The sequence below is a fragment of the Pygocentrus nattereri genome, chromosome 2 (assembly GCF_015220715.1).
Source record: "Pygocentrus nattereri isolate fPygNat1 chromosome 2, fPygNat1.pri, whole genome shotgun sequence".
Taxonomy (NCBI): domain Eukaryota; kingdom Metazoa; phylum Chordata; class Actinopteri; order Characiformes; family Serrasalmidae; genus Pygocentrus; species Pygocentrus nattereri.
Window position 1 is genome coordinate 38,056,336 of NC_051212.1, and position 27,875 is coordinate 38,084,210.

A 27,875-nucleotide genomic window follows, 5' to 3' on the forward strand; every position below is an offset into this window, starting at 1 on the left:
CGGGGAAATACATTGAATTTGAGGTCCCACCTAGCTACCTATCACCCAGCTATCAAAGCGCAATTGCCTCCACCAGCACCAAGTCATGAAGTAGCCTCAAAAGGCACAGCTCAGGCTAGTTCCAGCCTACAGTTAGGAGTGGCTGAATCCTTTGTGTAAGTTGCCAAATACAGCCGTGAAAGTAAGAGGCATAAATGCCTTACAGCCTCTGTTACGCAGTATCTGGTTGAGGAGATGGTTCCACTTAGCACAGTGGAGAAACCTGCGTTCAAGTCAATCTTCAAAGATTAGACAAGCAGTATGAGTTGCCCAGCAAGACCTACTTCTCAGAGATAGCTGTCCTAAAAATGTACAACACTGTAAAGGCACTGGTCAGAGGTGAGCTCGAAAATGTTGACTACTTCTCTGCCACAACTGATATGCAGTCAAGTGTCAATATGACTCCTTACATGAGTCTAACAGTGCATTATTTGACCATGGACTGGGCTCTTAAATGACATTGCCTCAAAACAGTGTTTATGCTCCAAAACCACATGTCTGGAAGCTCTTCGCCTTGCATTTGATGAGTGGTCCCTGGATGAAAAGAAGCTGGCTTGTATCACGACGGACAACAGGGCAAACATCGTAGCAGCTGTGAACAAGTTAAACTGGCCATGGCTGAAACTGTTTTGATCAAAATTTACATTTGGCAGTGACACACGCAATGGCAAGCGCTAAGGACTGAACAGCCTGAGCAATGGGTCTGTGCCACACCTTGGTGAGTACATTCTCTCAAAGCTGGTTGAAGAGATCTGGTGAAAGCCCAAGGCCATACTGGTAAGCTAGAAAGTTAGAATATTAGGTTTTTATAGGCAAGTTTATTAATAAGCAAATTGCAATGTGTATGTCAAGTTCACACTCAATAAAATACTTGTCATTTTGGCTACATTGAAATTAATCCACATATGCCAAACCTACTAGAACACTTAACGTCAATTGATATGGCATTGCAGCGTGAGAATATTCTGGTGCTGGCTTGCTAGGATGATTTAAATTTATTTTTTTGTTAAAAAAAATATATTGAAATGAATAAGAACTTATAAATGTAGCCAATATTGTTACTATCTTAGGTAGTCCTACTTAATTGATGAGGACTAATTTCAATCCTAATTTAATTCTGTGCAGGACTGTGCTATAATACAGTTGGCAAGTGACTGATCATTCTCTTGAGCAGACAATAACTCAGCACAAGTTACAGGGAGAGTTAGCTCATGACAGACAGAAGGGACCTGCTTCAACAAACTACCATAGCAATCTATAGAGTTTTTGATCTGTACTGTTAGAGTCAGCAAATAGATTAGATGGGTCAATTTCCTCTTCCTTTTTTGCCTTTTGGCTCTAGTAGTGACACAGACAGAGAAAACAGCAGGAAACTCCTGTTGTAATGCATCTTCCTCATCAGGTGGGGAAGGTTCAGGTACTACCTCAGGAACAGGGAACACCTTGCCACCAGTAAGGTCATTACCAAGAATAAAATCCACACCTGTAACTAGTAATTTCTCCTGTACAGGTACCCGTACCATCCCACTGACCAACTCTGACCTTAAGTAAATGTCTTGTAAGCGCACACTAATGGGAGTAAGATCATATACAAAAAGTTTCCTCTGTTAAAGTAAGCATCTTACTGGAGATAAAAGGGCTGCTCCTGTATCTCGTAGGATGCTAACTGGCTTTCGACAGTCTTCTTTGTCAGACAAAGCAACAAAACCATCTAAAATAAGTGGACGAAAGGCAACAGCACAAGGATCTTGACTTGACACCGATTCAGGAGCAGAAATGCAAGCTACAGTCTTGTAGCTTGTCTACAGGCTTGTCTTTCCTTTTGTTTCACACAGTACAGTCGGCAATTAAGTGACCTGGGCGCCGACAGTAAAAGCAAAGACGAGTCTCAGGAGGGTGCGGGGTAGAGTCACCTGCACATATTTCTCTTTTAGGAGACCTCTCAAACATGTGAGAAGCATGTGACCAACCACCTTGCCCTCTTTTGTCCCTTTTATCTCTAAGAAACTTTCAAAGGGAATACTGTCTTATGAGTCAAGACATATTCATCTGTTAACACAGCCACCTCTGAAAGGGTAACTACTTTTTGTTCATTTGCATGGACTACAACCACCTCAGGCACAGAATTTAAAAAATCTTCTAGCAAGATAAGCTCTTTTAACTTTTCAAAGCTAGTTATCTCTGAAGCAGAACACCACTTCTCAAATAAAACAGTTTTCTCATGAGCAAATTCAACAAACGTTCGGTCTGCAGTTTTCTGGTGAGACCGAAAATGTTGCCTATAGGCCTCAGGCACTAACTCGTAAGCTAGGAGCAGCCTTAACTTTGTCATAGTCCAGGCTCTGCTCCACAGTTAAAGAAGAGCATACTTCCTGCGCCTTACCAAACAGTTTGCATTGCAGAAGTAAAGACCACATGTCTTTGAGCCAGTGTCGAGTGGCTGCTATACTCTCAAAAGCGGTAAAATAGGAATCAACCTCTGATTCTCTGAAAGCAAGCACAACAAAGATATACTTGCTGACATCAAACTTCGCAGAGGGCAAGACAGGTTGCCTTGAAGAAGCACTCCTGCTGGCCTCCAGCTCAAGTGCCCAGAAACTGCATCTTCCATTCCTGCTGCTTAATAGCCAGGACCAACTGCTTCAGCTTAATCGCCATGTTTAAATCAATGTCACTTAAAGGACCAGCTCCTGGTGAAGAAGTGACTAGATCTATGCTCGGGGGAGTTCCTGCAGCCTCCGCCATCACCCCATCATCCCCTACAACAACACTAGCACCATGTAATACAGCAGCCTGAGCCACGGCAGGACTCCCTGAATCAGGGAACACAGGCAACCTCCGGTCTTTGTGCAGCTTCACAGGTACCCTCGCTCTAATCTCCTCCTTTCTAGCAGTATGTGCCACAGGTATATTATAAAACTCCAACAAGTCAGCCTTTTTACACTGCACTAAAACCTCCACGGACAGACAACACAAACTTCCCAAAGTCAAACTCCATCCTCACAACAAAAAGGCAAACAAAACACAACAGAACACACCACACCCACCCCCACCAAAAAAGGATGCAAGGACAAGGCCCCACAAGGCAAAAGAACCCCAAGCCAAACACCCAGGAGAAAGAGACCTCAACTGCCACAACACCACACAGCACAAGAGCCAGGAGAATCCCCCAAACGTCAAGGGTAGCAAAAGAACACCAAACACAACCCCACACGAAAAGGCGTATGACGAGCCCCCAAATACTACATTCCTGTCTAAGGGTATAAGGCAAGAAAATGGTAGTACAGTGGGGTGTATGAGAAAGGACAAGCACAAGGTATTGCTCAGTTCAATGTGTATTTACAATTATTTACAACTATTTACAAACAAACAAGCCATCTCTCCAGGGGTAAGCCAGGCCAAAATAACAAACCAAACCCACTCTAACTCCACCCACAAATCTAACTACCCTAAGCAAACCAAAATCAAACAAAAGACAGGAAACTAACCTAACTCCGTAACTTACATGACAAACAGGAAAAAAAGATATATACAAAGAAAATGGCGCTTACCCCCTTCTGGCACAGGCACAGTGAACAGAGACACTATTTACAGAGTCCATCACAGGCTAAACCCGAGCTAAACACACAGAACTCAGAACACAAAACACCGGGAACACTGCAGGTCCTCTCTAAAGCCACATGAACATATTGGTTTTCCTAGCGCGCAACAACGGCATTAAAATACAGGACGAAGTCGTACTTTATTCTTCATGGTAAAGAAAAGGTTTGGTTCTCATTTATTTTTACCATAAGTCGTTTACATTTGCACTTAAAAGATTTTGCCTTATCAATCTGCTTTGTTGATTTTCTTTTTCAGCGTATATCTAGCGCAGGCTATATGCTAGGCTTTTCTCTTTAACGGAGAAACGTCTGCGTTTAACAATAAACGAGTATTTAATTTGTCTTTAAACTGTGTTGTCGTCATTTAAAAACCAACAAAATACATAATAACACACTATCAATAAAGTTTATTTATATAGCACCAAAAGCAGGACAAAATAGGTAATTTACAAAAAAAAAAAACCCAGCTGGCGCTCATATCGCATATAGCGGTGTTGAGCCGCTTTAAATCACCGCAGGGGAAATTCTTCCCCGCGACAGCCCTGGTAGCGAGTAGAGCAGGAGTGGAACTGGAACCAGGTAAGGTGGATAGTGCGACAGGGTCCCATGCCGCAGAGTGTCAGTGAGCTGCGTAGCTTTCTTGAACAGTGTTGGATGCAATGCATGGAGCCGCTGTGGCACAGATTCTACTGGATGGACTGCAGCCTGGACGTGGAGCTCTATGAACACTGCTGTGACCTGTGTACAGCCAAGAAAGCGCTGCCGCAGCAATTGCACGCTCCGCTGCAGTCCCTCCACTCTGCTTCCCCAATAGAAAGAGCAGTTGTCCACGTCCTTGCTTGTGGCCATGGATTATTTCACTAAATGGCCTGAGGTATATGCGGACCTAGACCATAGGGTGGCCATGATAGCGGAGCAGCTAGTAGAGGAGTTCTACTGCTGGAGGAAAGTCCTAAAGTTATCAGGAAAACGTTTCCAAAACAAAAGATGAGAGGATTTGGAGACCTCTCCGGTGGTTATGTGTAATTGCATGCAATGTGCAAAAAAAAAAAACCCAAAAAACATTTTGCAACATCAGCTGCACATCAGACTCCAACAAGCAGATGAATGTGATGTTTGCAACTGAGTTGAAAGAGGATTTAAAGTCAAAACGTAATGAAGGACGTGTCTACTGTTCAATCTACTGTTGTCATCACATCTATGGTGTAATGCTGATTTTGTATTAGTCAAGCCGGTTCTTTTTAGAGCCTGTGCATGTGATGTTAATATGTAAAGACATGTAATGTGCTAAGTAAAAATCTTGTGAAATGTGACCCCTCGCCTGACCTTTAAGTGATTTTTACAGGCTTTACAGGGTGTGCATGCAGGAGTGTAACCACACTATATTTTAGCGTGGTTTTTCTCCTTAGGCAATAACGTTGCTTCTTTCAATTTGAACAGAAAATCTTATACAGTTCTGCTTTACACAAAACTTAAAACTATAAACATCCCTGTCAAGTACTATTGTTTCAATGTAAAGTGGAAAGTTCATGGAATAAAAACTAATCATTCCTGTGCAGGTGCACCATGAAAGAACTTACAACACTCTTCTCCAAATAAGAGAGAATACTGGAAAAGCAAGATGACCTGAAAGCAAAAACTACATCGAGAACAATAAGCATTGAACTGCACTGCAGTCATGACTGTTCCTGCACCCCATGCAAAACACCTCTGTTAAAAACGACACAGAAATGCATGTCTAAAATTAGATTACTATCATTTAGACAAATCAGAACTATTTTAGGACAATGTACTCAAGAACAGTTCCACTTTCCACACCATACATAACAACACCATACCCACAGGGAAGTACGATGGTGGGAGCAAACAGCAAACCCCAAATAACAAGGCTCATTATTGAAGTGAAAGTGCTTGCATGGCCTAGTCATCTCCTTCAATTCCATTGGAGGTTGAAGTTTATCAGAAGGACTGATGTAACCTTGGGGAATTGGAGACAGTTTGATAAGAGAGATGGGTGAAAAATGTAACCACAATGTGCAAAAAGCTAATTACTTCTTACTTTATATGTCTTGAAGCTGTAATAATAACAGCTATGCAACAAAGTACTTCTGCTATTTGTTTGCAGTCTCTCAACTTTTTCCCCCATTAAGTCTTTTTAACGTATATTTGTTCATGCTTATTAATAGATACTTTTTGTCCATATTTGTAAGTATAAAGTAAAAAGGGTTTGTGTGTGAAGTGGATCTTTGCATGCAAAGTGTAATATCAAAATTAAAATTGTATGAATGCTTTTTCCTCCCTCACTTTACAGTGAGGTGTGTGTGTGTGCCGCAATGGATCACAGTTTAACAACTCGGTCGGACAACAGACCAACAAGGTACCAGCACAGCACACACTAGTAAATCACTATCATGTCAGTGTTACTGCTGTACTGAAAACGATCCACCAGCTGGCCCTGACTACTGAATAACATAAGTGGTCAAATTATGCATGAATGAAGAAAAGGAAGAAAAGAAAATGATGGGCTACAATTGTAGAACTACAAAATGCACCTATATGGTAAACAGAGAGGGGCTTTTCTCATTACTTGCAGCAAACAATCTTTCTTACCTGGAGACGGATTAAAGATCAAATGTTTGAAATAATTTTTTACCTTCTTCAGTTTTGGTCAGGTAAACTGTAAAGCTCAAGTCAAAATTGTCCAGTAGGAATGTCTAATACATCTTCTCAAACAGGCATGACTTTCAGCTCAGCTGCTCCGAAATGGCTCTCAAAATGACTCAATTAGCAGTATAACATAAGCCAAAAGAGTACTGTGTAGAAGGAATGCATCTTACCTCCTCTCCTATATGACAGGATTGACATGCTTGGCTTCAGTCATTTAGCTGACTAAGAAATTCTTATTTGTGAAGTAAACAACAGTAAAATAGTTCTACCTTCTAAAATAAGTATCTTCTAGCGGTGTCTCACAGAAACAAGTTGAAGAAGGAATCTCTTTTTGTACAACTGTTTTCTTTGACACATCCTCTACACCTTCTTTACTCTTTATTTGCTGAACTGAATGTATTGGAAAAAAACAGAACATAAAATATGGCTAGTGCAAAAATTACAGCACATTTGATAATATTTTTCTATTATGTTAAATAAATAGAAAATATGCAATGAAATTTGCAGAAAATATTCATATTTCAGCTAAATCTCTGTAGACAATGTGTCAATTCCACTTAGAAAACCAATGAAACAAGTAACTTGCCTGGCTGTGTTCAAACTTTTGCATGCGACTGTACAATGATGGTACAAAATCAATGTTTGTCACACTGTATTACTTTGCATTTAACTGAGACAAAATTGGAGAAGTTCTACAGCCCAAATAAATTATTTCAGAAATGACATCAGTCTCTGATAAATAAAAGAATGATTTAATAGATTATTTCTTTGTTTCAAATGCCTTTTCCCCCCACAAAGTACTTCAATAGTCCCAACGTACATCAGCAGCGCTGTCTTCTCTGCTCTGTAACAGTGTGAGACAGACAGACAGATAAACCTGTCTAAGGCTTAGACAGTCATGTGACTATCAAACCGATCCCTCCTACAAGCAAGCGCCAGCTACATGCCAGCAGCCTGCCAACCCAAAAATAAGAGAAATATTAGGATAGGCACAATGAGCATTTCTAAACAGAACAAAAAAAAAAAAAAAAAATTAAATATATAGCACATTTCTATCTGTGACACAAGCATAAACTTGGTGCAGATGAGAATGACAACAGTGAAGAAAAAAAGGACAAAAAAAAAAAAAAAAAAAAAAAAACAGATCTCAGAGATTATTTTCTGAAATCACAGCCTTCAAAAACAACCTTAGAGTGTCCAGAGATCCCATAAGCGACAGACACTGGCGCTGGTATGCAAGTGCAAAAATGAGTGTATATAAGTGTGTGTTTCTGTGAGTTGAGTGAAGCTATCCATCAGCGGCGGTATACCCCGAATGCAACAAAACTAAAGAAAATGGTGATTCCGACAAGAGAGGCAGTGGCAGGTGCAGTGAAGAACTGACGGTACTGAAACTGGAAGTACCACAGCACGGACAGCATGAGTACGAACAGCGGTACCATCAGGCTGCCCACGTTCAGAGCCACATGCACCTGGTCGGCAGCACGGGCACCTGCGGGAACGGCTCGGGTGGCATGCTGAGAGATGTGGCAGTGCAGAACGCAGTTATCAGCCAGGTTCAAAGAGGACAGGGTCTGGGCGTCGTCCTGGAGGAGCTGACCCTGGTAGATCAGACGCACCTGGTGTTCCTGGCCAGCGAAGTAGGTCCTGTATATATGACGACACACATCCATGTGGGTCAGCTTATTTTAATTTAGAAAATCAACAAAATGTGTCATTTGATCAGGAGTGTTCAAACTTTTCCATATAATAGCAATGCTTTCTTATTTATGCTTAACTGCTTATTGCTTTGTGGATATACGCCTGTTTGGAGCACATTAGACGCTGCTGCCACTCATCTGCGATAAAATGCACAGTTACTGTGAAATAAGATCCTGTGGCAGTGGATGTCCACGCAGCACATTACAGCCGTCCTGCCCGTTTTCTTTAGTGATTTTATAACTTCAGATTTGGTCTCATTGTAGAGAGTCACTGAGTCAGTAAAATATCTACGCAACTGGACATAGCGCGAAAGCCCCGTTTCTCAACAAACTGGCATGCAGACTGCAGGTCACTTAGCAACACAGTCGCTCCTGGCTAGTAGCGAACGAAAAGGCAGAGAGAGATTTAACTAGCTAAGATGAACATTTGGAGACTAATGGACTTACTCGCATTTATAAGCGGCGCAGCTGGTTTCCAGCAATGTTAAATCTGCAACAAGAGACTGTCAAACACTAAAAAGTTGTGAAGCAGAAGTCAGTTTTTCTGTTCCACCTTAAATGGTGCCACATGTTTTAAGGTGAAATGGAAAAAAAATCGAACAAGAAGATGAAGAATAAGAAGCAACTTCAGCCTTGTAAAACAGATGAAAACTTTTCATTTACATTGTTTAGCCTATACTAGGACAATAGCACACAGTGAGACATACTGGGCATTAAATATTGTGGCTCCCAATGAGGTTTGATTTTTGTTGAAAGCACAACATTGCTTCTCTTAACATTTGGGTTGTGACTCCTGATCTAACCTTGGCTTAATACAGAGGGTGCCAGTCGGACTACTCACTCATCCAGTTGTGTTTTTGTTATGTGCTGCCACAGCCTATCCGGGCGCTGCACTTACCCACTTCCAAGTTCCGCCCTTTGCTATCCATCAACATTATGTTGTAAATAAAAATTTAGAAAGAATTTTTGACATTTGTGAATCGTTTCAGAATCGTTTATGTCCGCATCGCAATGCATCTAAGAATGGATTTTTCATTCTTAGATGCATTGCGATGCGGACATAAACGATAAACTTTGCTTTAACGATAAATGATGCATCCCTACTATTTATAATTATAATGATATAATAACAAATTTACATCAATACATTGTCACTATAATGAAGATAATATTTATAGCACTTTTCATACACTAAAACGCTTTATAAACACCACATTGTTTTTTGGGGGGGGGGGACACAATAAGATAGAGAATAAAAAAAAAACAATAATAATACAACCCCAGTTCCAATGAAGTTGGGACGTTGTGTAAAACATAAATAAAACAGAATACGATGATTTGCAAATCCTTTTGAAGCTATATTCAATTAAATACACTACAAAGACAAGATATTTAATGTTCAAATGGATAAACTTTATTGTTTTTTGCAAATATTCACTCCTTTTGAATTTGATGCCTGCCAAACATTCCAAAGAAGTTGGGACAGGGGCATGTTTACCACTGTGTTACATCACCTTTCCCTTTAACAACACTCAATTAGCGTTTGGGAACTGAGGACACTAATTGTTGAAGCTTTGTAGGTGGAATTCTTTCCCATTCTTGCTTGATGTACAACTTCAGTTGCTCAACAGTCCAGAGTCCCCGTTGTCGTATTTTGTGCTTCATAATGCGCCACACATTTGCAGGCAGGCCAGTCTAGTACCCGCACTCTTTTACTATGAAGCCACGCTGTTGTAACACGTGCAGAATGTGGCTTGGCATTGTCTTGCTGAAATAAGCAGGACAACCCTGAAAAAGACGTTGCTTGGATGGCAGCATATGTTGCTCCAAAACCTGTATGTACCTTTCAGCATTAATGGTGCCTTCACAGATGTGCAAGTTACCCATGCCATGGGCACTAACACACCCCCATACCATCAGACATGCTGGCTTTTGAACTTTGCGCTGATAACAATCTGGACAGTCCTCTTCCTCTTTGGCCCGGAGTACACGACGTCCAAAAACAATTTGAAATGTGGACTCGTCAGACCACAGGACACTTTTCCACTTTGCACTTGTAGATGGAGCGACGAACTGTGTTCACTGACAGTGGTTTTCTGAAGTGTTCCTGAGCCCATGTAGTAACATCTGTTACAGAATGATGTCGGTTTTTAATGCAGTGCCGTCTGAGGGATCGAAGGTCACGGGCATTCAATGTTGGTTTTCTGCCTTTCAGGGATGCTGCCTTTATACCCAATCATGACACTCACCTGTTTCCAATTAACCTGTTCACCTGTGGAATGTTCCAAACAGGTGTTTTTTGAGCATTCCTCAACTTTCCCAGTCTTTTGTTGCCCCTGTCCCAACTTCTTTGGAACGTGTTGCAGGCATCAAATTCAAAATGAGTGAACATTTGCAAGAAACAATAAAGTTTATCCGTTTGAACATTAAATATCTTGTCTTTGTAGTATATTCAATTGAATATAGGTTGAAGAGGATTTGCAAATCATCGTATTCTGTTTTTATTTATGTTTTACACGTCCCAACTTCACTGGAACTGGTGTTGTACATGTGATGAGTAAAACTAGAAGTTGCAGTATAAAATAAAAATAAACATTATTATAATCACTACCTTTTAATGTAACCGATGGTGTCCTCAGGGTTGACCTGCGCTATTCGCTCCGTGTCATTCAAGAACTTCAGCCTCAACACCATGTTTCTCACTGTGTCGTTAGACACATCTTCAGAAGAGGTGGGCTGTGTGGGGCCTGAGGCACTAGCTGGTGGTTGGGTGGCAAGCGAAGGTCCTGCTGCCTCTCGGTGCCTCAGACCATCTGCTCCCAGCAGGCCTCTATCTCCTCCTCCCTCATCTGAAGCCTGGCCCTCAGCTCCACTCTCAGCCTCAGCCTTACCGTCGTCCCTCAGGCTGTGGGACGGGGAGGTGATGTCACTGGAGGGGAGGGGCTCCTGACTTTCGGCCTCTGAAGAGGGGGCAGCGGGCGCTGGAGTGGATGGGAGGAGGTGCTCTGGAGGCTCCGCAGTGTGCGTGGAGGCCCAGGCTAGAACCACAACCAGCACCAGAAACACCACTCCAAAGAGTAAAGTGACCTCATCACCCACGCCCTCTATCAGAGTCATCCTGGACTGCTGCGTCCCGGGACTAAGGCAACGTCAAACTAGGCACCTACAGGGCAAAGAACAGAACATAGTCAAGTAGACCTTCACTGTCTAAATGAAATTTATATATATGTGGCTTTGCATTGCCTTCAGTCAGCTAAATCTTATTTGAGAGGGCTATAGCACCTTCAAAATAGTTCCCTAATCCTTTAATATGCCTGGGGATATACTACAGGTTTTCCAGACAAAAGTGATGTCTTTGGCTAAATACACAGTTGATGGGAATTTCCCCTTAAAAACTTAAAACTGTATCTATAAAAAAAAGGGTTCACTCCATTCTCAAACTGAAAAGAAAGTTGATGCTGTAGGTTTTGCGCTTTTTCACACAGACTAAAAGCTCTACCCAAGATCTAGAGTTAGTGAAAATTTGTGGTTAATCCTCTGAAGTGACACAAATAACCACATGCGAGGCAACCTTTGCACACAGAAAGGCATTTTGAGCTGAAAGCTGAGTGTTTCTGGTCTTGATTAACTTACTTTTCTGTGCTTTCAGGGATGCTGAGATACATTAAGAATAATCTAATCTAAAGGTGGGAAATATGGTAAAATTTTAACAATTAGGAGCAATATACGTAATTTGAAAATATTTCTCATTATGCTTATAAACACAGGCATCATCTTCTAGAGGCAACACCCTTTATATTCACAGCCAACAAAATGCACAAACTGACTGACACTACATTTCTACCATTAAAATCATTAGTAACAGCAATTCACCCAGATTAGATTTTTTTTTTTACTGCAGCATATTTCTCTTAATTTTTTGTTAATCATATTACTTAATACAGAATCAGAACATTGTTTTTTTTACTTATTTGACAGTTAAACAGCTAGTCGGATCATCCTCTCAGTTAAATACTCATACAAATATAATCAAAAGTAGTCAGAGACAGACCAAGAGCAGAGAGGTTGTGCTCTGCAATGAGTAGACAGAAAAAAGTCCCTTACATGGAATCAACACCTGCAATTTGAAGGTTAAGCGCAAATGTATCTTTGATTGCTTTTTTTTCCAGATGCAGGCACTTTCTCATGTGTCGATATGTTTTGTCTGTTTATGCGACAAAAGAATCCAAATAAATCAATATACACTCCTACCTCACCACTCACAGGCTGATCTGACTGCTTTTTAGACTAGAAAGTCTTTAAAAAAAATAATCTAAGTGAATTACTGGTGTGTGCTGCACTAGTGTGAGTGAATTAGACACAGCTGGAGTTTTTAAACACTGTGTCCACTCACTGTCCACTCTATTAGACATGTGTACCTTCTTGGTCCATCTTGCTGATGTAAAGTCAGAGAGAGCAGCTTATCTTTTGCCACACACTTTGTGTTCGTCATCTTCTACCTCATCAGTGGTCACAGGACACTGTTGGCTGGATATTTTTGGTTGGTGGACTATTCTCAGTCCAGCAATGAGACTGAGGTGTTTAAAAACTCCAGCAGCACTGCTGTGTCTCAGCCACTTGTACCAGCTCAACATACACTAACACACCACCACCACCACATCTGTGTCACTGCAGTGATGGGAATGATCCACCACCCAAATAATACCTACTCTGTGGGGGTCCTGACCATTGAAAAACAGAAAGCGGGCTAACAAAGCTTGCAGAGAAACAGATGGACTACCATCTGTAATTGTAGAACTACAGAGTGCACATACGTGGTAAGTGGAGGTGATAAAACAGTGTACATTTATATTATATATTTATTATATTTATGTTGATATTATATTTTATACATCATATAGTCCAACGCTACTTAAAGCACAATACACAACATGTTTCATGGTATTTAGTTTTAACATGGATAAAATAGTTGTTAAAAATAAAGCATTTAAGAAGGAAAAAAGGAAGATCGAACACCTATTCAAATAAATAAATAAACTGCACCATAAAACTGGCTACTCGTCACTATTCAGTTGCTGTTTACAGTTTCTCTATAAATGGTCTACTATGATAAGAAGTACTGATGACACCCCCATGGTGTTGTGATGTAATCTATAGATACAACATCATCGTTAATACACTCTTATACAGCCGTTACTCTCCTGGAACACCGATGAAACCTCAGTTTATCAGCTTGTTCAGAAAGTGGCCTGCACAAACATTAGAAGAACGTGGACCACACAGCTGTTTCTGAAGGACATCTGGCAGAGAGACTTCTACACACCTTATGGTTTCAGACACAACCTGTAAGGTCACTGAGCTAGCTTACATTTACAGGAAAGCTAGTGTTACTAACCATCAGAGGAGCTCACGTCTAAATATCTGAATTCCCGTGAGTCAGAACCACTAGGTGAACTAAACAGGTAAACGAAACGAACGGGAAATGACAAACTTCTGAAACAAACCGGCTAGTCAGCTGGATATCGAGGCGTTACATGACTGACTGAATAACAGCCTCGTGTAGTCCAGCGTAAAGTTTTAAACAACCAGCTAATCTTCGGTTTGTCTATTCTAACTAGGTAAAACCATGAGCTACAGACAGGTGGGCTAGCTGGCTGGCTAGTGACTGGTGGTCGATGTGAAAAGCCGAGCTCCGTTACGAGCTAGCGAGCCTAGCAAGCGCTCAACTCCCACCACAGCGGCTGTGGCTGTTCAGCTTCAGTCGATGAATGTGGTTATCAGAAAACCATAAACAGCGAAACTAACATCAGTGAAATCGTTCCAAGCTGCTGGAAAGCGACTTACTGTTGACACATTACACCGCATGACGGTTCATGATCTGCTCCGCGTTACTTTATATTTGCTCTTAGCTTGCGGGCAGATTGGCCGCATCAACACTAACTGATCTTTTCCGGTGAATAGAAGCCACGATAAAATAAAAGTCCTAACTCGCTTATCCGCATCCACACGACATAAATTAGACGTTCATTTTTCAGCCAATTGAAATTCATGCTATAATAAAAGTCTTCTCTATTGAATAATAATATTACTCTGAGATGCATTATTCAACAGTGTTGCTGCGATTTACTTCGTTACTTTCCCCAGAGGGTTAATGTGCTTGTTCCAAGGTTTTAACCTTTTGACATTTAACCTATGTTGTCTTAAGTTTTGGAGTCATGTACCTCATGTACACACATTAGGTTAACAGTCTGAAGGTTACCAGCCATAAAGGTTCAAGAATATTCTAGTTTGGCTAACGTCAAAAAAGGTGGCGATTCCTTTAAATAAATGTTTAATTCTACAGAAACTTACTGAGAACGAATTGTTCACAGTGGTGGTAATAAGAACCAGACATTTGAAGCATTTAATGCCTCTAAAATGTCTTTCACAAAAAGTCTTTCCATGAAATGTCTGCGAATATGCTACCTGATGCTGGATACATTGATTTATGATAGGTTTGAGATAAACTTTCATTGTGAAGTTTATTTTTAGAAAAAAACAAAACATTCATGCTATTATTTTGGACAGTAAATAAAATGTTTAAATTGGTGTTGTAGAGATTATGACCCCTGGTTCTTATCTCCACCACTGTGAATAAAGTCTTAAGAGTCAGTCGGCTTCTCTACAATTAACTATTTCACACTGGAACACTCTGAATGACTCATCTCAGACACTGGATTATGCAAAAGAAATTGTGTTGACATCTTTTTTACATTTAAATCATTGTTTCTGTAACAAAATTATTAATATTGCTCACGGCATAGAGTCAAGTCATATTTTACCACGAGCTCATGTGCGACCTTTGCACCTCTGTTTCACACAGATGTCTTGGACACAAAATGGCCAATTTAGAACCGTCACAGCCATCTGATCTATCCATTATAATGGCTGAAGTGCAATCTCAAGTAGGCTCTTAAGATTCTCCGCTGGCTGAAAGACAAATACTGGATCCAGGAGACATCCTCTTGCTGGAAACTAATGTGCATCTGGCAGCTGACACGTTGGGAGGCAAGTCAATGCCCCTATTTCTTGCCTCTCTCCCCTGATGTTCATGAGTCAAGAACAACCTTTGGTAGTGGATTTCAATTCTAAAGCCTTGTGATAGGTTTCCCCAACCATGGATTAAGCACAGTTTTGGAACAGAAGAAGTACTTTAATGTAGAATCACCAGTGATGACCATTTGTCTGTTTCAAATAGGCTTGGGCAACCCAGTAGTATTATCACTATACAACATCAACAGTCTCGCTCAACAATATTTTTCAACAAGATTTTCTCAACTTAACGCAAATGAAAATCAGATAACTGATCTCCTACATCGGTTTTACATATTTATCAACGGTTTTCATTTATGGTTCTTCAGAGCACAGAAATAGCCTAGAAAAGCTAAACTTTCGTTTTTTGTTTTGTGCAACGTCCACAAAGTGGCCAGTAATTGGTGAAGCAAGTTCTTTGCTTTAACACAAAGTAAATGCAGCTTCAGATACAACCAGTCTTTATCAGACTGAAAAGAACCAAATTGTCCAAGAGTTTGAGATGGAAGGAATTAACAACAAATTTCTTTTCCTGTTCAACACCATTGTGGCAAATTCTATAATGCTAATTATTAAAGGCAGATATTTAGGCCTACACACTATGGCACAGAATTTCATCCAAACCCACAGTGCATTCTGGCCTTTATGAGCTAATGATGGTCAATTTAAAAGAGAGGTCCTATTTACTCTGGGAATAGTCTCACAAGCCAGACTTCTGCCTATTGTCAGAGAATCTGGTGTATGTGGTTGCTTAAAGCTGCACTATGTAAGATTTTTTTTGTGGTTAAAACTGAAAGCAGCAGCATTACTAAGGAAGCCGGGAAAAAAACCATGCTAAAATGTGTCCGTGTGCTGGTATGAGTCACCCTGTAAAGCCTGAAAAAAAAAAATCATTTAAAAGTCAGAGACGTCAGGATTTCATGGGAGTTTTTCAGACCACATCAGATACCTTTACGCATTAGGGTCACATGCTGAGACTCAAACTGAAGGTCTAGCTCAATGTCTAGATTCACTGACCTCCTCAGAAGACACATCCCTAAACAAGTTCTGACTGAGTTCTCTTTGAATACTCTTTCAACACTTTCAAAAACATCAAATTAATTCGCTTTTCCCCACAGGTTGTGTACAATTACACATTTCCACCAGAGAGATCTCCAAATATTCAAAACATATATAGAGCAGCTTTAAGCAGTGCCTAGTTTAACAGGAAATGCAACTTGAATAACATGCAAAATGAGCATTAACAGACCATTGTTGTGGTAGGGTTAGGAAGCAGAACCTGGATAAAACACATGGACAAGAATGTCACTTAAAAGTTACTAAATGCTTAAAATAAAATTGCTAAGAATTTTTAAAGAAGTAAGGCTGTGAACTTTTTTTCCAGTCCAGTGACTACATTTCTCTTAAAGGCTGTCATGGTGAACAGAGCAGTTGTGGATAGAAATGACAAAATCTGAATGGTGGTGTCCAGATTAGCCCACTACAGGCTGAGACCACCACAGAGCTGAGACAAGACTGAGACATACATTTGTGGTTTTGGCAGACCATGACCAGACTTGAGTATCGCGACACTATTATGTATCTCTCATCACACAATCCGGGTGGGTTGCATTTAATACGCTGCAAGCCATACAAAATACTCTTCTTTCAATGTAAATTCAGCAATGAACACATAGGGACAGAAAACAAGCCAGAACGACCATGTTGTGTGGCAATTATAACATTTGGTCTCATAAACAAACAGCAGAACTGTAAATCAACAACACTGATAAAAAAAGGAAAGTCATCTTAGTCATTTTGCTTTTTTAATAATCATTTTATATAGACATTTTAATATGTATATATAAACAGATTTCCATCAATTTCCCAACCTACTTCCCACACACATCCACTCACCAAGTCTTCTTACATTCAGAGGAACACTTGCCATAATAAATAACTTTTCTCCCAAAAAAAGAGCAAAGCAAACGCACACAGTGACAGTGCCACAATGAAAACTAGATCACACAAAAACAAGGCTTTCATATTACTGCCATCCATACATTTTACCAATATGTGCACTAAACCATAACAATACCCAAATGAAAACCACGCTTTCCCCTCTTTATATAATGTTAAAATCTCAGACAGATTTATTTTGATACTAGTGGCAACTGCGTTGACCTTTCAATCCACTTTGGATGACAAATTTCTTCCCAATAAAGCAAACAACTTTGAAAGTGTTCATCTTCCACACACGCCAAAAAAATTTTTTTTGGACCAAATATGGTGTCCTTTCAAACACAAATCTGAAATACGGGGTACAATGATGGTAAAGTTTTCAACAGCAACTCGACAACACAATGTTCTCGACAGGGGACAGATTATTACTCTTTTGAAGAGATGATTATTCCAGCAGTCCAATGAGTGCGTTGCTTTGCATTCCTTTAAATGACAAAGTAGATAAATCATTCTGAGAAAATAAAATATATAGATATAATCATTTTCTTTAAACATCTCCTCTATACATTCATCATAATTCTCTCAGATTCCTTTTAATTCCTGTAGCTCTGTTCTTTTTGCACGTAACCCTAGCTTTATAAAACATCAAACACTCATGCTCAGTTCAGCATCAGACACCCAGTAAGATCTGGAGATCTTTTTTCCATGGCTGCAGCTGAAATTCAGGAACAGATTCCCATCTGTAGATTCACCCTGGCCCAAACCTACACCTATACATTTTACTTTCATAAAACCAAACATTTATTCTGTCTCCCTCAAACAGGGCAGTCTTAAGTGTCCACCCCCAACCTGTCCCCTGGATGGTTTAAAACACTAATGAGAGACAGATTATCAACATGGGAGATAAAACCACTAGCGGAGATCTAGCGGGTGGGACAAATATCTTAAATGAGTAACAGCGTGCCTGAACCCCACCTTTAAGCCAACCAAAAACTAGAATGGACCAAGGAACACTCAATCTGGACAAAATATAAAACCAGTCTTCGGAGAGACAACTGAGTCTAGCCTCCAAAACCTGTACAGCCATTTCTCAAAGCACCTTCTTCCAAGATCTAACATAAAATATATCAACTAGCACCCTCCAGCTGTGTCTAGAGATCCAAAGGAAATCAGGAACACTGATTGATTCTAGGGAGAAAAGGCATTTGGTTCACGTGTCGCTGCGGAATTCAGGACAACTAGAGTCAACGCTACTTTGATATTTAAAATACAACCAGGCATCATTAGTTCTCAGTGGAGAACTGGTAAAGCTGCACTCAATATATAGATACAGCAACATACCGAAATTAAACTCTCAACGATACAATTATCAACATAGCAGCAGCTGCAGTGGGATTAATTTATGTACTCAGCTCTCTGTCCTTGGTTAATCACTGGTTGGCATAATGCAGCTTCTTTTATCAACCTTTATCGTGTTGTGCCTTAAAAACAACTGTTTCAATAAGAAAGAAAAAGAACAAACAAAACCGCACACTTATAGTATTGTGATCCCTGTATCGTGACAAAGCAACATGTTTTGAAGTGCCAGCTCATAACCCAAGCCTACTGAGAACAGCATGGCATCGAGTCATCAGTTTAAGAAGCAGCATTGTGTCCTACTAAGCACCGGCAAAGACACCAGGATCTGGCTATGTGACAGTGCAGTAGTAGGAATTCCTCAAAGTGAAGGTATACATGTTACAATTTGCTTTTAGAAACTTTGTTTTAGATTTTGCCCAGAGGTGTCATTAATCCCTTTCCCTAAGTAAATGACTAAGACATTACCAACCTATTGTCTTAGTGTCACCACAACCCGTCCTAAAAACTAGGACCGTTCACATCGTGTGCACAAACATACAGACAGACAGACAGACAGACAAACGAACGAACACACACACACACACACACACACACACAAAATAGTTGTTCCTCAAAACAACAAAGCCTCTCCAAACTGAAGGTTGCACATGCTCTCACACATACACACACACCCTGCTCTGCTTTTCCACTGTCATAACGGAACCTCCAGAAGCTTTTTGTGGAGGTACTGCTTCACTTCCTCAATTCCATTCAGCTTCTCCAACTCCAGGTAGGGCAACTGGTGAAGAAAAACATACACTGAAACACTGTGAAAGACCTAATGCTCTCTGAAAATAGCAAAGGGTGACTCCAATATCTCCAGGATGTGCCATTTGCAACTTACCTGTAGAATAACATAACCTAGTAGCTGCAGGTGGCGGTCTCTCATGGCTCTGGAGCCAACTAGGACGTCAGAGTTGTGGCAGTAGTGCCACTTATCATTTACGGACATGATCACCCTGCACATAGAGAAAAACACATATACACAACATATCTTTAAACACTTAAACTGGAGCCCTGTAAATTTTAAAAACATATAACAGCAAATATTATTACGTAACTACCATAAAATTTAAGTATGGACCCATGTGTCTTAATATTAATATACAGTGGATTAAAAAATGAAAACACCTCCTTTAATTACTGTCAAATGTAGTTGACCTAAAGCTGCAATTAAACTGCAATTTTTCTTTCTAATCTACATACTTAATGCGAAAAAGAAAAGCTAACAAAAAGCTTAAAAAAAAGACCATTAAAAAAAAAAGATCTACAATATCTTGGTTAAATAAATTATACATCCCCTTTAGTACAACATCCTTCAGAAAATCTAACAAGATAGCTTGAATAAAAAGCTGTTCACAATGACCCTTTAGTTAGAAGTGGAGATCCACACAAATAAGCAGTGGGCTCAGCATAGGCTCCAAAGACCTCCCTAAACAACTCTGCGACAAAGTTGTGAAAAGCTACACGGATCAGGTCAGGGATGTAAAAAAGATTTAAGATTTAGATGATATCCCAGAGCATGTTAAAACCCAAGAAAGTGGGCACTACCTACAGTCCGTCATCAAAAATACATGATTGGGAGCATAAACCTGGTCAGAGAGACCACCAGGAACCCAACAACAACATTGAAAGACCTACAGCTTCTTACAGCCAAGAGAAGAATATATGCTTCTACTAGTGAGCAGTATGGGCAAAAATATATATCACTGTATAATAATTACTGATGGTTTTGGTATATCATGGTATATGATAGGTGTATTTATGTATTTTCTTTCAAATAAAACCATTTGAGTAAACCTTTTTGTAGATTAACAATGGCTTATTACAACCCCAATTCCAATGAAGTTGGGACATTGTGTGAAACAAAAACAGAATACGATGATTTGCAAATCCTTTTCAACCTATATTCAATTGAACACACTACAAAGACAAGATACTTAATGTTCAAATGGATAAGCTTTATTGTTTTTTGCAAATATTCACTCATTTTGAATTTGATGTCTGCAACACATTCCAAAGACGTTGGGACAGGGGCATGTTTACCACTGTGTTACATCACCTTTCCTTTTACCAACACTCAATAAGCGTTTGGGAACTGAGGACACTAATTGTTGAAGCTTTGTGGAATTCTTTCCCATTCTTGCTTGATGTACAACTTCAGTTGCGCAACAGTCCGGGGTCTCCATTGTCATGTTTTGCGCTTTATAATGCACCACACATTTTCAATGGGAGACAGGTCTGGACTGCAGGCAGGCCAGTCTAGTACCTACACTCTTTTACTACGAAGCCACGCTGTTGTAACACGTGCAGAACTTGGCTTGGCATTGTCTTGCTGAAATAAGCAGGATGTCCCTGAAAAAGACGTTGCTTGGATGGCAGCATATGTTGATCCAAAACCTGTATGTACCTTTCAGCATTAATGGTGCCTTCACAGATGTGCAAGTTACCCATGCCATGGGCACTAACACACCCCCACACCATCAGAGATGCTGGCTTTTGAACTTTGCCCTGGTAACAATCCGGACAGTCCTCTTCCTCTTTGGCCAGAGGACACAACGTCCATGATTTCCAAAAACAATTTGGACTTTTCCAATTTGCGTCAGTCCATCTCAGATGAGCTCGGGCCCAAAGAACCCGGCGGCTTTGTTTATATATGGCTTTCGCTTTGCATGGCAGAGTTTTAACTTGCACTTGTAGATGGAGCGACGAACTGTGTTCACTGACAGTGGTTTTCTGAAGTGTTCCTGAGCCCATGTGGTGATATCTGTTACAGAATGATGTCAGTTTTTAATGCAGTGCCGCCTGAGGGATCAAAGATCACGGGCATTCAATGTTGGTTTTCTGCCTTGCCGCTTACTTGCAGAGATTTCTCCAGATTCTCTGAATCTTTTGATGATATTATGGACTGTAGATGATGAAATCCCTAAATTCCTTGACGTTGTTGTTCTTAAACTGTTGGACTGTTTGCTCATGCAGTTGTTCACAAAGTGGTGAACCTCACCCCATCCTTGCTTGTGAATGACTGAGCCTTTCAGGGATGCTCCCTTTATACCCAGTCATGACACTCACCTGTTTCCAATTAACCTGTTCACATGTGGAATGTTCCAAACAGGTGTTTTTTGAGCATTCCTCAACTTTGCCAGTCTTTTGTTGCCCGTGTAGCAGGCATCAAATTCAGAATTATTGAATATTTGCAAAAAACAATAGTTTATCCATTTGAACATAAATATCTTGTCTTTGTAGTGTATTCAATTGAATATAGGTTGAAAAAGATTTGCAAATCATCGTATTCTGTTTTTATTTATGTTTTACACAACGTCTCAACTTCATTGTAATTGGGGTTGTATACACACACACACACACACACACACACACACACACACATATACATATATATATATATATATATATATATATATATATATATATATATATATATATATATATATATATATATATATATATATATATAAATCCATATTGCTTTTAACCCCCAACATTAAAAGACAAGCCTGGGGAAAAGCGTTATGAGGAATGTAACTACTGCACTATTTAAAGTGGAAGGGGAAAATTGAACAGAAAGCTAACTTCAGCTTCATAGACAAGGTTCTTAATGTTATGTGATGTCTGAAAGTCATTTCTCATGTTTGTCTCTCAAGCTTTAAGTCATGAATTCAGTCCTGTTGTCCTACAGTCCAAATAGAACGGCAAAGTAAATTGTATCGGTAATTGCTCAATAAAGTGGCAATTACAAAATATTCAGTGAGATCTACGGTGCTTTTATTATGAAGTTTTTGCAGAGGGAAAATTTATTTGGTTTTCAAATAGTCATGTGTTTTAATTTACATGCAATTATTACAGGTTTCTGATACTACACAGCAGTAACTTTTTTTTTTTTTTTTAAAGGGCCATTTTATTCTAGGGCACTCACCGTATGGATTTTCATTACTGTAGTGAAAAAGCAACGTACCCCTGCACAGGGCACCCTGCCACCCAAATAAAAAAAATTAGTTAAGGCGAAACTGAATCTGTTCCGTGGTGTTTATATGCCTGATCGACTAACATAACATTAGCATAGTGCAAGCCTGATTCCAGTTAACTGCTGCTCTACTGACAACTTTACATGAAAAAATAATGTCTGCCAAAGTTGAGTGAGTGCCAGAAAGTTGAAGTTGAACTTTTGTGAAATTTTGTGGGGCTGTTTTGTTGGGACTTCACCCCTCTTGTAAAGGCCTCCAAGCCTCCAAACTGCCCCTGCCTATATGAATGGTTGGACGCTGGTTGGATTAACCTCTTAAATGACCTCTTACTGACCTTTTAACATGCTCCCCAGAGGTCCTTTCTGTCTCAGATGGGTCTGTTGAGTGAAGCTGGAGTGGAGAGGCAGTCACTACATCACTCTCTCCTCCTTCGTACGTTACCCCCTCATAAAATGGCGTGATCTCACAGTCTGCCCCTGAATTGGCCCCTGCTGGGATGGGCGTGCCTCCTTCATCCTCCAGGATCTTCCCAATGGAGAACTGGAAGAGGGAATCCTGTGGGGCAGTGGTCCCAGGCATGGCAGAGCTGGCCTGGGCCAGGCAGTCTGATGGGCTGCTGAGGGTGGAGCTGTCCTGGCTCTCTAGAGAGTGCTCCTTGGCCAAAGTGGAATAGTAATCGGAGGTGGTGTAGTAGGGGTTGTAGTCAAGTGGGACTGCCCCATTAGTGCCCACTCTCTGCCCAGTGGGCCCTGAAGGCCGCATGTGGGGGGGCAGGAAGGCAGAGTCTTGGCCAGGCGGTTTGTCTGCCCCCTCCTCCAGAGGTGGTGAGAAGGGAGAGAATTTCTGGAAGTCAGAGGTGAGGGCAGTGACTGTGTTAGAGCTGTCCGGGGATTTGGGGTTTACCACGGTACATGGAGAAGAGTCCACCCTCAATGAGACCGCAGCTGACCCTGCTCTGATTGGAAGAACACGGCCAGAATGGTCTATCCACAGTAGAAAATCTGTGAAGGGATGGAGAGCACATGAAAATAATCTAAAGTACATAAAGAAGAATTCAGTTAGAGACCACCGTTAGTTGACTATAACCTTGTGCTACACAGATGTGTAATTTTTAGGGTTTTATATGCATCTACACATTGTCTCAACTGACTGCTTGAATACTGGACTCAAATATAATTGATTATAACAATGTTTAATAAAGTTTGCACTCACCTTTTTTGGCCAAACAAAAATTTTTGGGCTTCAAACATAAAAAAAAGTTTGGTATATTGATTTAATTATCCTTATCATATATAGTTATGTACACTTTATGTACTTCATAAAGTACTTCAAACTTTTAAAAAAGCAAGGGAAATTTGGCTTTCTATGACATGGGCCCTTCAAAAGAAAGTAAGAATACTGAAATAATATTAAAATAATCACTATAAAATGTTCCTTGTACCTGTGTAATATCCTGGAGCCAGAACTTCATCCTGTTTGTAACCATGCTCTCCAACCAACTGCCGGAGTGCCTCTGCAACCAGACCCTTGTAACTACACGAGAAAAAAACAAAAGGGTGGGGGGGCTTCAGAACAATTCACTCTTTCTGTAGTGCTATTTCTTACTGAGTTACCACTTTAAACCAAGAATGAAAGAATGAGGCATAAAGCACTAGAATATAAAGATAAAATAAAGACCGGTCAAGTGAAATATTAGACCAAAAAACATTTTCAGTTAAGAATATCTGCTCACCGTGGGTCGTCACAAGGCTAAAACTGCACATGTAAAATACCCAGTCACTTACCTGTACTTGCGATTGACCTCATCTGCGGTGAGAGCATGTTCAAACATGAGCACTTTGTGGGAGTCCTGCAGGCGTGGGCCTGTATACTCTCTGTGCTCCAGCTCCACCGCAGCATCCAGCAGGGACAGGTACCGCCGCACAATCAGAGCATATGGGCTGTCTGTGTGGAAGTACATGGAAATGTAAACCAACTTAAGAGGACTAGGATGGACTAGGAGTACACTACAATGGAGCAGCCAGCAGATGTCACTTCTGTTGATGCTGGCTTTTAGACTATGGTCACATTGCAAGCCTCAATGCTCAATTATGAATTTTTACTCAGATCTCTTTAACTTGATGGTTCAGACTGGTGTATGCAAGGGACTCAAACCTGTCATTAATGTGAACGAACCTGCACCACGAAACAACCTGCATATGCAAATAATTATCAGTACATCAATGAACTATGCATCATCTCATTAAGGTTGCATGACCACAAATTACATATGTAACAGATATAGGACCAAGCTGAGGTCTGATTTGAAAAGATGCATGTCCTGTATGTCCACACAGCTCTGAAAAAAAGAGAGGGTGTGTCACATTAACACAAAAAAGCAGACTTGTGCCACTTTAGTTATTTCAATTTAACATCATTTCTGATGGCAAGTTACTGAATATGGATAAGCGTGTATTTTAAGGAGGGAAAACACAAATCAAAGCTCAGCATTCCAGGAATGTCGTTTAACATGTACGTGAAAGAGTATAGTTTAATTATAGACATTACTGTTTTATACTATTGTACAACTTTGTATACTAGTGTTACACAAAGTGTACCAGTTATTTAACACCCAGTCAGGTAAACAAAAATGGTCATAACAAATTTGGAAACTGTGCACAACTGCTAAAAGAGAGAGCACCAACACTGATGTAGCCACTTATTGGCCTGGGCATACTCGTTCATTACTGTGTCCTGAACAGGGTTCCACAGTAAGCATTTTTTTTGCAAAAGAGCACTGCTGCTCCTGATTAAAGATTAAGCTAGAGCACACAAATAGTCTTCAAATCCTCTCCCCTACTGCCCATCAGTCAAAAAGGATGTTTAATTAAAACAAACAGATATATATTGTCCAAGCCCTTAAAAACGACCTGAGCAACATTAGGAACTATCATTTTCAGTCATTCAGTATCCATCATTTTCATTTCTTGCAGTTTCTTTCATTTCATCTGTGGTCCTGTCCTCTCTACTTAACATAATGTATGACTTTGTGTTTCAAATGTAACATATCACCTGTTAATTAGAACCTAAACTAAGGCTTGTTGAAAATTAATTGATTAATACTACCACTAACTAAGCTAATTGTGAAGTTAAAAAAGAAAAAAAAGTCAATGAACAACATTTTTGGAGCTGGAAGTAACTTCAAGTTGGTGATCTGACTCAATGAAATAAGCTTGAAATGTTAACCACTAGTTTATACTGAAATATTGTTAAAAAGAGCTTGTGAACTGCCTGTAGATGAATTAGACCAATCATGTTCTGTATATGTGGCATCACATCCATCACAAATTACTGGTAGTCTGACAATATTCATCAGAAAAAAAAAACAATTCGATATTTTCCAAATCATTCAGCCATCTGTAATCTCTACAAAACACTTTCCCCACCCTAGTTTTAACTTCTCAAAGAAATCTAATCAAACACTCCATTCAGAAGATTTTTCAGTTGTACATGAGGACTATTTAGCCACTAGTTGTTTTGCTTAGCATTCATTTTGGGAGTCTGTTGAACACACAAAATCAACACTCTTGGGTTTAACTCTGGCTGCACGCATTGGTTGAAAACATTGGGCAATATGCTGCAAATATATACCTGAGCCCGAAGTATCTGTCATGCGAAAAAGGCCCAATGCTGACCTTTTTTGTGAAACACCATTTTCAGCTCATGAGATTCACATTCACTGACATGAGACTGCAGCAAAGGCCAAAGAGGTATTACGATAAACCAGCAGTTCTTAAGTAAACCATGAGACTCCACACCTATGCAGGTTCTCAATCAAATTTGTGGTCATATTTTCGCAAATATAAGCATTTTGCATGCAGTGTGGACTAGGGAGGTGATAGACTCACTGGTGACGTTGCTGATGAAGGATGGGGAGAAGACACGGTGGAGCACCAGGCTGGGGAAGTGCCCGAGCTGGAAGAGGGACATGAGGATGTTGACGGTGGCTAGTGGTGAACTCAAAGCCTTGAGCTCCAGCACCATCTCCAGCTTTGAGAAAAACTGAGCCTCACTGGGCGGCCGGTAACTCATACGGCTAAAGGGGAACACTAACTTTTGGATAACCTGAATAAACAGCAGCATAACAAGAGACGTTGTTTCATCAGTTAAAAGAACTTCTGTGCATTTTTCACAAGCTCAAAAAAACACAATACATATTACATGATCAGCTTACTGATACTTCCTAATAGTTAATGTTCCTCTTATAACCCCAAATCCAATGAAGTTGGTACATTGTGTAAAACAAATAAAAACAGAATACGATGATTTGCAAATCCTTTTCAACTTATATTCAATTGAATACACTACAAAGACAAGATATTTAATGTTCAAACAGATAAACTTTATTGTTTTTTGCAAATATTCACTAATTTTGAAATGTTCCAAAGAAGTTGGGACAGGGGCATGTTTACCACTGTGTTACATCACCTTTCCTTTTAACAAAACTCAATAAGTGTTTGGGAACTGAGGACACTAATTGTTGAAGCTTTGTAGATGGAATTCATTCCCATTCTTGCTTGATGTACAACTTCAGTTGCTCAACAGTCCGGGGTCTCCATTGTCATGTTTTGCGCTTCATAATGCACCACACATTTTCAATGGGAGACAGGTCTGGACTGCAGGCAGGCCAGTCTAGTACCCACACTCTTTTACTACGAAGCCATGCTGTTCTAACACGTGCAGAATGTGGCTTGGCATTGTCTTGCTGAAATAAGCAGGGACGTCCCTGAAAAAGACGTTGCTTGGATGGCAGCATATGTTGCTCCAAAACCTGGATGTACCTTTCAGCATTAATGGTGCCTTCACAGATGTGCAAGTTACTCATGCCATGGGCACTAATACACCCCCATACCATCAGAGATGCTGGCTTTTGAACTTTGCGCTGATAACAATCTGGACAGTCCTCTTCCTCTTTAGCCCGGAGTTCACAACGTCCATGATTTCCAAAAACAATTTGAAATGTGGACTCATCAGACCACAGGACACTTTTCCACTTTGCATCAGTCCATCTCAGATGAGCTCGGGCCCAGAGAAGCCGGCGGCGTTTCTGGGTGTTGTTGATATATGGCTTTTGATTTGCATGGCAGAGTTTTAACTTGCACTTGTAGATGGAGCAACGAACTGTGTTCACTGACAGTGGTTTTCTGAAGTGTTCCTGAGCCCATGTCGTAATATCCGTTACAGAATGATGTCGGTTTTTAATGCAGTGCCGCCTGAGGGATCGAAGGTCATGGGCATTCAATGTTGGTTTTCTGCCTTGCCGCTTACTTGCAGAGATTTCTCCAGATTCTCTGAATCTTTTGATGATATTGTAGACTGTAGATGATGAAATCCCTAAATCAGACATCCCAAGTGTCCCCGGATGCTCTGGGAGTCTCCCGCATATTATACGATTATACATAGCGGCTCCCTGATGCCCACAAGCCAGATAAAAT

At 40.3% G+C, this 27,875-nt stretch overlaps 2 protein-coding genes across 2 annotated transcripts in view; both read right to left on the reverse strand.

Moving 5' to 3' along the window:
• Positions 1–7,039: 7,039 nt before the first annotated feature.
• On the reverse strand, positions 7,040–13,972 carry tmub1 (transmembrane and ubiquitin-like domain containing 1). The gene is made up of 3 exons (XM_017685739.2): positions 13,853–13,972; positions 10,620–11,171; positions 7,040–7,955 (listed from the first exon to the last, which is right to left on the reverse strand). The coding sequence occupies exons 2-3, from the start codon at positions 11,123–11,125 to the stop codon at positions 7,604–7,606; spliced, it is 858 nt and encodes a 285-aa protein (XP_017541228.1). The 5' UTR covers positions 11,126–11,171; positions 13,853–13,972; the 3' UTR covers positions 7,040–7,603.
• Positions 13,973–16,867: 2,895 nt separating this feature from the next.
• The window catches only part of fastk (Fas-activated serine/threonine kinase), an 18,786-nt gene continuing 7,778 nt past the window's right edge, over positions 16,868–27,875 (reverse strand). The window contains exons 5-10 of the mRNA XM_017685743.2: positions 26,289–26,505; positions 24,186–24,345; positions 23,843–23,934; positions 22,736–23,402; positions 19,263–19,377; positions 16,868–19,157 (exon numbers count right to left, since the gene is read on the reverse strand). Of these exons, the coding sequence (XP_017541232.1) occupies positions 19,071–19,157; positions 19,263–19,377; positions 22,736–23,402; positions 23,843–23,934; positions 24,186–24,345; positions 26,289–26,505 (1,338 nt within the window). The 3' untranslated portion in view covers positions 16,868–19,070. The remainder of the gene's footprint in view (positions 19,158–19,262; positions 19,378–22,735; positions 23,403–23,842; positions 23,935–24,185; positions 24,346–26,288; positions 26,506–27,875) is intronic.